The sequence below is a fragment of the Camelus bactrianus genome, chromosome 9, assembly GCF_048773025.1.
Source record: "Camelus bactrianus isolate YW-2024 breed Bactrian camel chromosome 9, ASM4877302v1, whole genome shotgun sequence".
Taxonomy (NCBI): Eukaryota; Metazoa; Chordata; class Mammalia; order Artiodactyla; family Camelidae; genus Camelus; species Camelus bactrianus.
Window position 1 is genome coordinate 48,991,478 of NC_133547.1, and position 14,122 is coordinate 49,005,599.

The 14,122-nt window shown below is 46.9% G+C and overlaps 1 protein-coding gene across 11 annotated transcripts in view; it reads right to left on the bottom strand.

Annotated features, from left to right (window-relative positions):
* CRISPLD2 (cysteine rich secretory protein LCCL domain containing 2) overlaps positions 1-14,122 on the bottom strand; it is a 120,508-nt gene that overhangs the window by 57,084 nt on the left and 49,302 nt on the right. Inside the window, exon 15 of one of the 11 annotated variants that reach the window (XM_010967837.3) lies at positions 1,657-4,106. The exons of the other annotated variants lie outside the window; for them this stretch is intronic. Within the exon in view, the coding sequence (XP_010966139.1) occupies positions 4,052-4,106 (55 nt within the window). The 3' untranslated portion in view covers positions 1,657-4,051. Of the gene's footprint in view, positions 1-1,656; positions 4,107-14,122 lie in introns of those variants that run through there. 11 annotated transcript variants of the gene reach the window in all.

The window sequence follows — 14,122 nt, forward strand, 5'->3', positions numbered from 1 at the left end:
CTCCTACCTTCCACTGTGGCTGGGTCTCCGTTACCTGCAGCCAAATGCATTCCTAACTGACATTTTGACAAAGACCAAAGGAGTTTTTGAATTATATTTGCCAAATATATTGAATTAGCATGTCATTGAAGGAGATGCTTATTTGATGAGGCAGCCTTGGTGCCCAGCCTGTCCTGGTACATCCTAGGCACTTGGCACCAGTGAGTTCCTTTGCCACCTTCCTGGGTCAGGCAGGGGTCAGTGGGCTTAGGCTGGTGACAGTGGGATGGAGAGGAAACATCCTTGGGGACGACAGCCACGACTGGTATAAGAAGGTAAGAGCAACTGAGCAAGGAGTCTACTTGCTGACAAGCCAGCCCATCCCTGTCCAGCGTGGTGGCAGCCAGGGCCCACAGGGAGGCCTTCTGCCCACCTTGGAGCCAGACCAGGCACTGACAGAAGAACTGGTTTAATGGTTTGTCTCCCTGGTTCTTGGACGAAGGCTGCTACCAGTTTAGTTGGCCAAGATGAAAGAGGAAAAGGAATGGCACAAGGTTTTCAAAACCTGGGGCTTTGGCACCAAATTTATCTTTTTTAAGAGTCTAAAAGATTCTTTAAGTGGTAATCTCAGACAGCTTTTGGTTTGGTGTAAAAAATTAGGATTGCTTATGTAATATTTTAAAATCAACATTGTAAAAGCCTTAAGTATATTTGTTAAAAAGGAAAGCCGACCGTGTCACTGTGAAAGTGAGCAGCACTTGTCATACACAGGACTGGGAAATCAATGGCAGAACGTGGATGGTGAGATGGAAAAGTCAGCCAGGCACCCCTGAAATCGCTCGTGGGTGGTAAGAGCTTGGAACACACGGGGACACCGGACTCACTCAGACAAAAAGGGGCTGACTCCTGGTAAGGTGTCTGTTATGGACTGAATTGGGTCCCCCCCCTCCCAAATTAATATGTTACAGTCCTAATCCCAAGCTGACTGTATTTGGAGATGGAGCCTTTTAAGGAGATAATCAAGTTTAAATGGAGTCGAAAGGGTGGGGCCCTAACCCTAGAGGACCTGTGTCCTTATAAGACAAGGAAGAGACACCAGAGATGCTCAACAGAGGAGGGAACTCAGTGAGAAGGCAGTCATCTGCAAGCCACAGAGACAGGCCGCAGGAGAAACCAGCACTGCAGCCCTTGATCTTGGACTTCTAGCCTCCAGAGCTATGAGGAAACACATCTCTGTGGTTTAAGCCCCCCCACCCCGGTCTGTGGTGTTTTGTCACAGCAGTCTAAGCTGACTGTGATGGTGACAGAACAAAGTTGAGCCTGTCACACTCACTACTCAGAGAATGATTCAGGGGGCCGGCGTCATTAACATCACAGGGAGCTCCTGAAAAATGTAGACTCTCAGGCCCCATCCCTGATCTGCTGGATCAGAATCTGCATTTCAGTAAGTCCTCTGCCCCCACGTGATTCACACACTTTAAGGGACAGCTCTGATCTCTGATACAAGGTGGAGGTCTCCGAGAGGCTCTCCAAACCCATGAGCACCTCCGTGCCTGTGCGCCTTGTTCCTGGGAGGAGTGGCGTAAGCCAAATAACTACGAGCCTGCAAGGAGGTTTTAAACATTTTTATTCCACAAGCGGTTCCCATCTGTCCATAAAAGATACGTCACAGAGACATTTTAGAAATCAAACCAGTTTTATTGAAACAACAGCAACGTGGTCCCTGTTCATGCGAAGCACACGAAAACTTTACAATAAACTTTTGTACACAGGAAGTAGTAAAATACATCATTTTTCATAGAAAAAAGCACACACGTAAGCTGCGGGCTGAGTGAGCCTACAGACAGTATGATAAATCAGAACACAATGGGGCAAAAATCGGAAGGGAAAAGAAACTTTCCATTTGGGGGCCCAGTAATACTGTTGGCCTGATTTATTATTTTTGTTGTGGTTGTTCTTTGATTTATCATCTTTTTATGGGTGAAGTGTTGATTACACGATGGGTCCTATAAAACACACCAAATTAGAGGTGGTCTCTGATGACAAGGGCTTATGCTTTGTAGCCCTGTGTCCACTTTTGGAGGAAAAAGGATCCCAGTTCCAAAATGTTTGTGAGGGTGAAAAAGACAGCAAGGTCTGGCTCTGGGTGAGGAGTTTCTAGCCCATCAAATGGGCTGGTTAATGAGGCACCCAGTTTTATCTTCAAATGATAGGGTCGACTCATATCAGAAGTTGCATATTCTCCCTCCGGAAGGATGCTTCAAAAGCAGACTCACTGAAATTCCCCTGGATCATCACTAATTCTAAAACCCCAACCTTGCAGTCTGGACGTGGCCACGGCCACAAAAGGCTGGTGACCAGCAGAAGTCCAACAGCACAATATCTAGCACTCAGAAGTTTCCAAGGACTCAGATCTTTGGCGGGAGCTAGACACAGTATCAGACAGGCTGACCAAATTCTTCCGCTCTGACATTTGGAGTTGAACAGTCAGTGCTTGTGAATTAGAAGCCCACAGTGCACACAGCAAAAACACAGTCCTGCTAATTTCAGTTTTGTCAAACAAGGGGGTTCGCTGCTTTTACAAACTCCCTAAATAGGGGAAAGCTAATTACCTTCATTTCTGCACTAATGAGCAACGCACTCAAACATCCCACCAACTTCATCCTCCAGGTAGAGTTCCTTGTCCAGACTATCTTTTCACTTTCTGCTAGTTTTTTCACCTTCGAAATATTTTGATGGAGGGTGAAATCAAATTTGAAACCGGCATTCACAAAAGTAATAATATATTGGTTAGCCTGGTGGTAGAGGGTAGAATTTTACCTTCTGCAAAGAAATGCTATTTACAAAAGGGTATTTTGTTTCACTGTGGGTTTTGAGTCTAGGCTTAGGAAGAAGTTTTATATACACTGATGGGAGCCAGGGAGCACCGCACTCCTCGGAGCCTCGGGAACATTTGGCAAGAGCAGTTCCACAAAAACAGGAAGAGAAATCCTTCTAGTGTGTCACCATCTCTTGTTGTTATTACGCCGCAGGACGGTTTCATAACCACAGGCTGTTCCTCTTCCCAGAGCTGCTAACCTCGGCGAGGAATGTAGAAAGGAATGAATCCATTCCTCCCATTGCTAAAAAACAGGTCACCCGATGGCTGGGGAAATCAGCACAATTAATTGCCTTTTTTTTTTAAGCAGCAACAAAACAGCCCTTCTTTGGCCATTCTTAGACATCTCAGTGGAATCAACAGAGATGAGGAGTTTAAAAATAAAAGTGGGCTTCAAACAGAATTGCTTGCCAAGCAAAGACCCTGGTGAGAGATGTAAATTAGTCTGGGCGAGGCGTGAGCCACAGGAAGTGGAGGGGAGGAAGGGTCCTGGTTCCTTAGTCCTCAATGAGACCAAAGGTCACGGCAGCAAACAGACGGGCCACGTGGACGAAGGGAAGGACTAAGACAAGATACACCTCTAGAGTTACTGTTGAACTCTAAATAAACCAGCACTGCTGTGTTAGAGAACCAGCCTGCACGCAGAATGGGAGCAGGACAGGTGCCAGGGCAGAGCCCCCTTGTTCCGGCCCATTTGTCTGACCAGCAAACATTAAACCCATTTTTCTCCATTGGTAGGGACGGATTGTATTTTTTAATGTTTTAAATAGCTACCTTCTACTCCATTCTCGAAACTCCACCTGAGTATTTTCAGTTCACCTCTTCTCATGCCCCCGAATGCCTCACAGTGTGAGCTCCAAGTCCTTTACTGTCTCCACGGGTTTGGAATCCTCTCCCCGACCCACAAAAGGATATGTGGGGAGGGACGCCTCAGGTGATGCATGCAGAGCGTGTCTCCTGGTGGACACCCCCAGTGGGATGGTTGCCAGCTGTCTGCTCAGGATCCCAAGGACTCCGCTTATCCACTGGGTGGAACTGGGACCGAGGCATGGGGGATGTGACACTGAAAACCATTCAAAGGGAGTTTCCTGACTCTCTATATCCCCGGCCCACCCCCCAAATGACAAAATAAAAATAAGAAGAGAAACCCCAAAGCCCTCTTGAAGACGCCCCCTTCTCCCCTGCCCTGGAAGTTCACTGCCTGACGGCAAAGATGCGGAAGGCCTTCCCGTCCCGGGGAGTCCTCAAGCTGAAAAAGAAGGGAGAGGGCTGTTACTGAAAAATCTGGAGGACCTCATAAAGGCATGGACCTGGCGGGGTGAGGGCTGGTTGTTCCAGTGTCCCCGCAGCAGAAGAACTGTGGCTGAAGGACACTTTACGAAGCTGCTGGGATCAGAGCCTGCCCTGGGCGGCAGCAGCTGGCAAAGCCCTCTGCCTCTGCAGGCGGGCCTGGGTCTGAATCGAGGTCAGCGTTGTTCAGGCATTTCTGTTAACTCCGGGATCTGCTGGACCCCATCTGTATGAACTGAACTCGGCTTCCCAGACTTCCGCCTGGTTTTTGCTACCACATGTCAACCCAAATAGTGGCCATATGTTTGACCAATTAATAGAATGGCATTATAACAATAATGCCTGTACTGCTGTTACCAGAATGGGCACACCAATCGGGCTCAGACTTTGTGCAAAGAATTGTCTATATTGCCTTTACCTCCTTCCCACGGTGGAGCCGTCAGTGTCCCTAATTCTGTAGGCAATGAGAATTTAAGTGACTTCAAGGTCAGGTCACACAGCCAGTAAAAACGACCCTCTCAGGAGAGGAGTTATATCTCCTTCAGCTAACTGAAGGCCTTTTTTTTAAAAAAAAAAAAAAAAAAAGCTTCACTGAGATATAACATGCCAGGAAATTCACACTTTTGAAATGTACAATTCAGTGATTTTTAGTGATTCTTTTAGGTTGAGCCAATCGTCTCCACAATCCAGTTTTAGATCATTCCAGTCACCCTCAAAAGATCTTCTATGCTCATTTATAATCAATTCCCCTGGCAATTTCTGTTTCTATGGATTTGCCTATTCTGGACATTTCACGTAGATGGAATCATACAATGTGTGGCTTTCCGTGAGTGGCTTCTGTTATTAGCATAATGTTTTTGAGGTTCCTCCACATTGTCACATGGTCAGAACTTCATTCCTTTTGTTTCCAAGCAATATTCCATTATAGGGATAGATCATCTATCATTTATCCCTTCCTCAGTTGATGGACATTTAGATTCCATTTTTGGCAATTTTAAATAATGTTGCTACAAACATGTGTATCAGTTTTTGTGTGAACATATGTTTTCAAATTCTTTAGGGTATATACCTAGGAGTGGAATTACTGGGTTGTATTTTAAACATATGTTCATGTTTTAAAAAACTGCCAAACTGTTTTCCAAAGCAGAGGGACCATTTACATTCCCACCAACAATGCACGAGGGACCTCCGGCCTCTCCACATACTTATCAACTTTTGTTCTCTTCCCTCTTTCAGTCACTGTCATAGCTTCTGTGCATAAACAGCTTCTTCATGCTTTTTATTCAACTGCATAGTATTCCATCGTATGAAATGATTATGATATAGTTAACTGGGTCCCTGTAGATGGATATTTAGTCGTTTCTAATCTTCTGCTTTTGCAAACAGTGCTACGGAGAAAAACCTGGTCCCCGGAACTGTCTGCATCTGGAGCGGAATTACCCCATCAAAGGATACATTCAGTTGTAATTTGGACGATATGCCAACTTGCACTCCATAAGGTTTACCCGGGTTGACACCTCCTCTCGCCCAGGCATGAGGCAGCCTGTTGAGCCCGGTGCTTCCTGTTCTCAGTCAGTCTAAGCCAGGGAGTGGCATCCTGATGCAGTTTTTTTTTTTTTAACCAGATATAGTATTAATTTGCATTTTGCTCCTTATGAATGAGTTTTAGCATAAGACTAACAGCCCGGCCGTGATTTATGAACAGTTTCCTTCAGAATTCCCTCCTCCAGCGAAAGGGACCCAGTTTGGGAACTGCCAGATGAGACAGATGGCCCCTGCCCTCACTGACTGCTCGGCAGAGTGGGCGGTCCTTGGGGCAGGCTGCTTGGAATTCCTGCCTGTTTTCCCCCTTTCATCTTCACGTGTTTGGCTACCCTGGGACTGAACTTTTGACGTGTGTATCAGATGGGAGACTTTGGCAAGAGGGGGCTGTGGGGGAGGGCTAGGAGCCCAGACACAGCAGGGTGTTCAGCCAAGGCAGCTTTGTGCCAGCAGGTCCCCACGGACTCTGTGGAGGGAGAGGGTGGACGCACGGGTGTGGGGGTTACCCCGCTGCCCTGCTGGTTTCTGGAAAGCTCAGATTCCAGGGTCCTCCTCAGGCATCTGGGCTATAAGATTTCCCTGGATTCTCTACCCAGATGAATAGTCTAGGAGAACCACCCAGAGCCACAACAAAGCAGTTGGCTCTTCCACATGGTAGGCAAGCCACGCTGGGGAAAATTACCAGCTTCTGTGTCTCTGATTTACTACTGCAAATTCTAACAGATGGGGCAGTGGGTCCTCCCATCCATAGGACCCCAAACCACCCAGGGACAAGGGGCTGCACAGGCTGTTGTCCAGACAAGTACCTTAAAGCTCCTGGAGGTCCTGCCTGGTCATACCAAGCCTCCCCATTGAACAGCCCACCCACCGCAAAGGCAAGAGCAGGCCCCACTTAACTGGGTGTGTGTGTCTTAACACATCAGACAGTGTGATGACCAGGTGTGGTCCCCTCCATGGCCTCAGGCAAGGTGGGTCCCTCCTGTTCATACTTCAAACCTTTACTAAGCTCCAGTTCTGCTAGGAAAGTTGACAGTTGTGCATGTTTGATGAAAAACAAGTATGATTTGATAAATTACAAAATAACCTCCTTTTCCACAATCTTACCCTCTGATGCTCTTGTTGGATCAGTTGGTACATGAAAGGAATCTAAATTGACACCACGTCTCTGGACCATTTTCACAACAGGTATTGGAGAATTTTCATAAAGGACATTAAAAAAATCCTACAACCAGTTCTGAACAAAGAGCTGAACTCAGTAATTTGTCATTCAGCCATGTTCACTGGATACCTCCTCTGTTGCGGGTGTTGGGTTGGGTGTCGGGGATGTAGGGTTAACAAAACCAGATTAGATGGGGGAGGAGGGCGGCTAGAGACTCAACAGTAGGAGGATGCTTCCTTGGGGAGGTGGGATTTGTGTGTAGATCTGAATAATGAGGGGCAGCCTGGGGGTATATAGGAGCTGGGAGGGTCCAGGGTCCGATACCAGCAGGTGCAAAGGCCCTGAGGTGCGAATGATCTTGATGTCCAAGGGACAAAGAGAAGGCTAGGGAGGGGCACTTCTGGGGTGTGGAGGAGGATGAGCCAGAGGGTGGAGAAGTGGGTGGGTGGCATCAGGTCTGACCTTGCCTGGTAAGGAGCAGGTGCTTTATTCTTTTCTTGGTGGAAACCCACGGGGTGGGGGGTAGGGTTTAAACAGGAGAGAAACAGACTGCATCACAGAAAGAGGTCAATTTGGCAGCTGTGACTATTCTACTAAAAGGAAGTTACCCAAGAAAACTGTTGAGAAAATGCACAGACTTGTGCAAAAATGTTCTTTGCTGTGTTGCTTAAAGCAGTAAAAGAAAAAAAAAGGAACTGGGTAAAGATGTGATGGTGTATCACACCTGTCAGAATGGCTGTCATCAACAAGAATGCGAAGAACAAATATCATCGAGGGTGTGGAAAGAGGGAACCCTTGTACACTGCTGGTGGGAAGGTAAATTGGTACAGCCACTTTGGAAATCAGTATGGAGGTTCCTCAAAAAACTAAAGATAGAATTACCATATGACCCAGCAATCCCACAACTGGACATATATCCAAAAAAAAACAAAAACACCAATTTGAAAAGATACATGCACCCTAGTGTTCATACCAGCATTACTTACAATTGCCAAGACATGGAAGCAACCTAAGTGTCCATCAACAGGTGAATGGATAAAGAAGATGTGGTATCTATACACAATGGAATACTACTTAGCCATAAAAAGAATGAAATTTTGCCATTTGCAACAACATAGATGGAGAGCATTATGCTAAGGGACACAAGTACAAATACAAATTCTGTATGTTATCACTTACACGTGGAATATAAAAAGTACAACAAACTAGTGAATATAATGAAAAAGAAGCAGACTCACAGATATTGAAAACAGACTAGTGGTTCCCAATAGGGAGAGGGAAGGGAGAGGGGGTGCGATGGGGATAGGGGATTAAGAGGTACAAACTCTTCGGTACAAAATAAGCTACAAGGATATACTGTACAACACAGGGAAATTGCCAATATTTTAATAATAACTATAAGTGGAGTATAATCTTTAAAACTTATAAATCACTATATTGTACACCTGTAACTTATATAATATTGTGAATCAACTATACTTCAGTTTAAAAAATAAATACAAGAAATGGTGATCTATCCACACAATGGGATAGCGTGGACATGGAAATGATAGTACGGCTATATCAGACACAAGAAATATTAGAAAGACACTCACAACCTGTTGCTGACTGAAAAAAAAATTACAGAATGAAGCAGACAATTTGATCCTTTTTTGTAAAACAAAAACAAAAGACAAAACAAAATAAGGAGTAAGTTGTTAGTGGGTAAACAGAAAAATAATCCGAACAGAAACATACCAGAACATTTACAGTGGTCGTTTCTGGGTGTGGGATTTTCTGTGATAGCAATTTCTTGAAATTATTTTCACTGTTTCTTGACATTTCTTTAATCTTATTGTAAAAAGTAGGGTAGAAAGGAAGAAAGGGATAAGGAAAGAAAGAAAGGAAAGAAGGAAGGAAGGAAGGGACAGAGGAAAGTCGGGGAGGGGGGAGGGAAAATCAGTACAAAAATTCCTTGCAGAACTGGGAAAGGACCTGAACTGGCCTGGGAAGGTTCTGGGGCATCCTCCGTGGCTGACTTGGTGCACAGGATGGCTGATGTATCTGATGAAATGTGACGTGCTCTCTGGTAGATGCTGAGTGTCTGTAGCCTCAGGCAGTGTCACCCACTCAGCCCTGGTGAGTGGTCCCCAGCCTGCTCACAGCCACTCCCCCTGCCGCCGGCACCAGCATTCACCTCTCTGGCACACACACCACTGTACCACAGATGCTGCCTCCGTCCTGCACGTTACCTTACCCAACCATCCCTCACAGCCCCCTCCCCTGCACAAGACCTCTAGGGTTCTTCCCACCCACAGAAAGGGCACCAAGGCTCTGAGAGGTGACGCGATTTGCCCCAAATCAAACACCTGTTCTGGGTGCCACTACAATGTGGACGCAGGTGTGCTGATGCTCTGGGATGCTTTCCTAACCATTTTCCTAAATGGACAGGTTGTGGCCACACCATCCCTGAGGATGACACTGGCCAGCCCCACATCGTAGTGGCGGGGGCTCAGATGCTGGGAGCCCTTGGGAGGGGGGAGGCTACAGGTCCAGGAGGAGCCACGAACAAGGCTGCATCCTGGAGGCTCACCCCTGCCAGTGAGAATTACTCAGGGAGGAAGTGATCCCCATTCAGCACCACACAACACAGACTGGATTAAGGAGAGAAGGCAGCTGGCAAGTCCAGGTGCAGGGTATCTGTCCTGGGAGGGACGGAGGAGCTGTCCATCAGCTGGAGCCCACCACACGGAACTTATGGAACTCAGTGATAAAACAATGGCAGAAGAGAACATCTGATTGCTTTTCTGGCTTTTAAATGTGCAATTTCTTTTTTATTATAAAGAAATATCATGAGGGTGGGTGTAGCTCAGTGGTAGAGTGCATGCTTAGCATGCACAAGGTCCTGGGTTCAATCCCCAGTACCTCCACTAAAAAAAACAGAAATACGTATACAGGTACATATGTGTATTTATATGTGTGTGTGTGTTGTATATATGTATATTTTTAAAAATATATATATTTTAAATATTCTAACCCTATTCTCTCAAAGTCTTACCCTCTACTGATTTTCCAAAAAAATTCAAGAGTCAGACAGACACACTTTCAGATCTTATCTGTGGGACCATGGACTGGTTAACCCATTTCTCTGAGCCTTAGTTCCCACATCTGTAAAACAGGGTTTACAAAAGTACCCCCTCCCCAGGGATACAGCAGAGAGTGAACGAACTCATCCAGGAAAAGCATCCGGGTCAGAGGCGCATGTTTATCAGGAGCTCAGAGCCATGGACTACGGACACTGTCACCCCCACTAGGTTTAAACCTCATCCTCCCATCAAGAAAACAAGGACGCGTCTGCCACACGGTGGGTACACCCCAGTGATGAATGAATTATCCACACGAAAGCCCAAACCCCAAGGAATCGTCAAACCTCCTCATCTTATTTCATAAAATAGAAAATAATTTTGGGGGAAAAAAGTTTCAGAGCAGTATGTATAACATGATCTCCATTTTGATTTTATGTGTGTCATACGTGCACAGAGGAAAAACGGCCTGGAGAAGCTATAAATGAGCCATGGCAGAGGTTAATAGGGCGCCTGCAGGGACTTTTTTTCTAACCTCTAGACATATCATTTAAATAGTAAGTATGTATTTCTTTTCTAATAAATATTTTTAAAGTTACCAACAAGTGTACCTTAGCACTGTCAGGCTCACACTGACCCTTTCCGGGAAGGGCCTGTGCCCCAAGTTCAACAACTTGTCTGCAGTGAAGAATCACATGTGCTGATTAAGAGCATGGATGATGAAGCAGGTGGCCGGCGTTCAAGTCCCAGCTCTGCCACTTGTTTGCTGGGTGACCTCGGGCAAGTTGCCTAACCTCTCTGTGCCTCCCTTTCCTTAAAATGAGGATAACCGTAGTTCCCGTCTCATGGGGCTGTTGGGAGGATTATATGAGCCCACATGTGTACAGATCTTAGAGCACTGGGAAATGGAGGCAGGGCGGGAGGAGGGACGACGGCAGAGAAAACCAGCCCAGCTCTGGTCCAGCCAGCTTCGGGGCGAGTACAGAGCTCATTCGACCTGGAAATAACAGCTCACTGGTTTCTGCTTCTCAGAGTTCTCAGACATGTCGAGATATTTTCAGACACGCAACTCTAGAGACTCCCAGAGCTCACAGTGGCTACTAAGTGCCTGAAATGCAGCTGACCCAAACTGAGACGTGCTCTGCGTATAAAGTACACACTAGATCTCCCAGCTCTTATGAAAAAAGAATGCAAGTTTCTTACCAATAATCCATCTATTAATCCAAACTGAAATAAGTTTTTTGATACAATGGATTAAATAAAATATACTTCAAATTTTCCCTTCTGTTCCCTTTTATTGTGGTTACTAGAAACTTTAGAATCCCATATGTGGCTTGCAGTGTCCATCTGGGAAAGTAGATGGAAGCCCTTGAGCATGAGGATTTTGGTCTCTTCTGTTCCTGCTGTGGCCCAAGCCCCTAGGGCAGTGCCCAGCAGGCAGGAGCAGCCCCGTAAATGCTAGCTGAATGAATTTACTATCTGGATGAGAGTCCATCCATATATACACCATCTACCTCTGCATATACCTTGTGTTTGTTAAAACCAAGTCACCAAGAATGTTATCTGTCATTGTTTGGTATATTTCCCAATCTCATCGTGAAATCTGTCTTAAAAAATACTCCTAGTCTAAGAAAACATCCTGAACTTATTTTCATCAAGATGTCCAGCTTCTTACTGAGAATATTTGGACAAACTCCAGTCCCAATGTTAAAAGCTCTTCTGGACCCTTTTCCTTCCCCTCCTTCATGGGCACGTGTGTGAGAGAGAAGGTGCCTGTCCTCTTACATTGTCACAATTCTGCATGGTCATCTTTCAGAACTTTCAAGAAATCCTCTTCTAGGAAAGTACTATTGCTAAACCAAAGCCATCATGAAGCAGAACCAACTTTTGACCCTGTGTACTGAGAATTCTGTTCAGGAGGTTTTGATTGTTTGACCGAAGGATTCCCTAAATCTAGAATGCAGTTTGCTGTGAATGGGTTGCTGTATGTTCAGTGTCCACATCTCACTTGGGATCACCGTGACCACTCCAGGGTCCCGGCAGACGTTAAGGACAGAACCATCCTCCCACCCTAGGCTGGGTTCCCATAGTCCCTAATGGGAAAAGGCTCTGGGGAAATTCCTCAGCCCTGGTCTCTGTGCAGAGGGGCTCTGAAGTCCCATTTGAACAAGGGGAGTATGGGGCATGGCCCACCCAGGGCATCCAAACAACCCTGCAGGAGCCACATCACCAAGGCACCTCCGGAAAGTAAGATGGGGCCCTGCTTAGTGTACTCAGCTCCCAGCACCTCCCAGCATAATGGTGATGCCTGTGCCCTGCTACCGAAGTTGTTAGTCTGCACTGTCTCCCACTGAGATGGTAAGTACCAGGAGGGCAGAGATCAGGCGGTATGTTCACTGCCAGGTCCCAGTGCCTGGGACATCGCGAGGGCTCATGAGCAGGCCTTAGAGGTTACGTCACAGCAATGAGGGCCAGTGGCTCCATCAGACACTGATTACGTGCCACTGGGTGAATGCTTTGCACATATTCTCATCTAATGCTCACAGCAGACAGAGCAGGGACCGAGGTGCCAGGAGACTGCCGGCCTGAGGACACCCAGCTGGCGAGCAGTGCAGCAGCCCCAAGTACCGTCAGACCCACGTGCCCTCCTGGACCAGCCTTTTCCCTCTGGAAGTGCATCATCTTGATGCCCACAGATCCCAGTACACATCCTGGCACCATGAATATGTAGTAAGTGAATGACTCAGAAATGACTCACAAAATATCAGAATCATGCACAGTGCTGACTACGTGTGCCAGGGACATGGTGACCCTTGTGTCATCCTCACAGTTGCTGTTGTTACCCTCCAGTGGGCGTCAGGACCCCAGAGGGAAGGTCCACGTGTCTGCCCTGCCCAACTCCCTGAGTGTCCGTCTGGGGTGGGTCTGATACTGAGGAGCAACTGTACTTATAATAGTGCAATTCAGGCAGGTCCCTTGGGCAGAGAGAGAGAACTATGGTTGGATGTCCTGGGGGGTCGACAGTGGGGAATAAGGCACTTCAGGGGGCCTGCCTCAGTCCCCTGCCCCCCCAGACACCCACCTGTGGGGGTCACACAATAAGCCCCCATTCCCAGCTCTGGAGTGGCGGTGTGGGCTGCTGAGGTCTTCCCAAGGATAAGATAGGCAGAGAGAACAAAGGCGGGTCTACCAGCTTCTCACCAAGACTGTTTTCTCTTAAACGGGTACAAAGGATTGGTGATTGGTGTCCTGGGACTTCTTTCCAGCCAGGCCAGGAAATTCCACCTAATCAGCTGCTTCATTTCCCTCCCATTAAATCAATGGAATTTCCCTTCATTAAGCTTTTCCCCAAAGAGGTTGCAAACTTTGAAGGAGAAAATGCAGACGCTATTAACTCAAGCTGTTTGGGGCTGATGGCCATGACCGTGTAGCCACCCCCCACCCTCACCCGGGGATTCCTCATCACTTGATTCTGCAGTGTCTTCACATCCAGCGCCATCCTGAGGCGCAAGGCACCCCAGGAGGACAGGAGGGTGGGGACAGCCACGAAAGCCCAGGCTCTGAAGGCCCAGGTGTATCTCATATTCTTGAGTCTACATTCCTTTTCTCAACAGGCCCCTCATATGTAAAATCTTCCACATTCCTCTCTGGGCTGAACTGTGTCCCCTGAAAATTCACATGTTGCAGTTTCAACCCCCAGTACTCCTAGAATGGGACTGTCCTGGGAGACAGGGACTTCAAAGATGTGATAAAATGAAAATTAGGTCATTAGGGTGGGCCTGGTGTCCCTGCAAGGAGAGGTGGGCAACACCTCCATCAAGTCTCCCAACAGCCCTAGGAGACTCCGGTGCCACAGGTGAGAAAACGGAGGCACAGGAAAGCAGATGGCTTGCCCGAGGTCACCACGCTGGCAGGAAGCAGAGCCCTGCCTGGTCTGTCGTACTTCAGACTCTGCCCTTATTTATGTAATGATCTGCAACTGTATCATGATGCAGCTATAAATAACCATTGTGTAACTATAATTTGATCCCACTGCTTTGTTGGGGGTGAGAAGGATGCATGAACACATAGGAAAAGGATCAGAGGGACATACACTGAAAACCTCAGTAACTGCCCCTGGAGATGGGGAGATAAGCTCGGATGACTGTTTTCCTTTGGGCTTCTCTGATGTCTCTAAATTGTCTACAAAAACATGTACTGGTTTGGTAATAG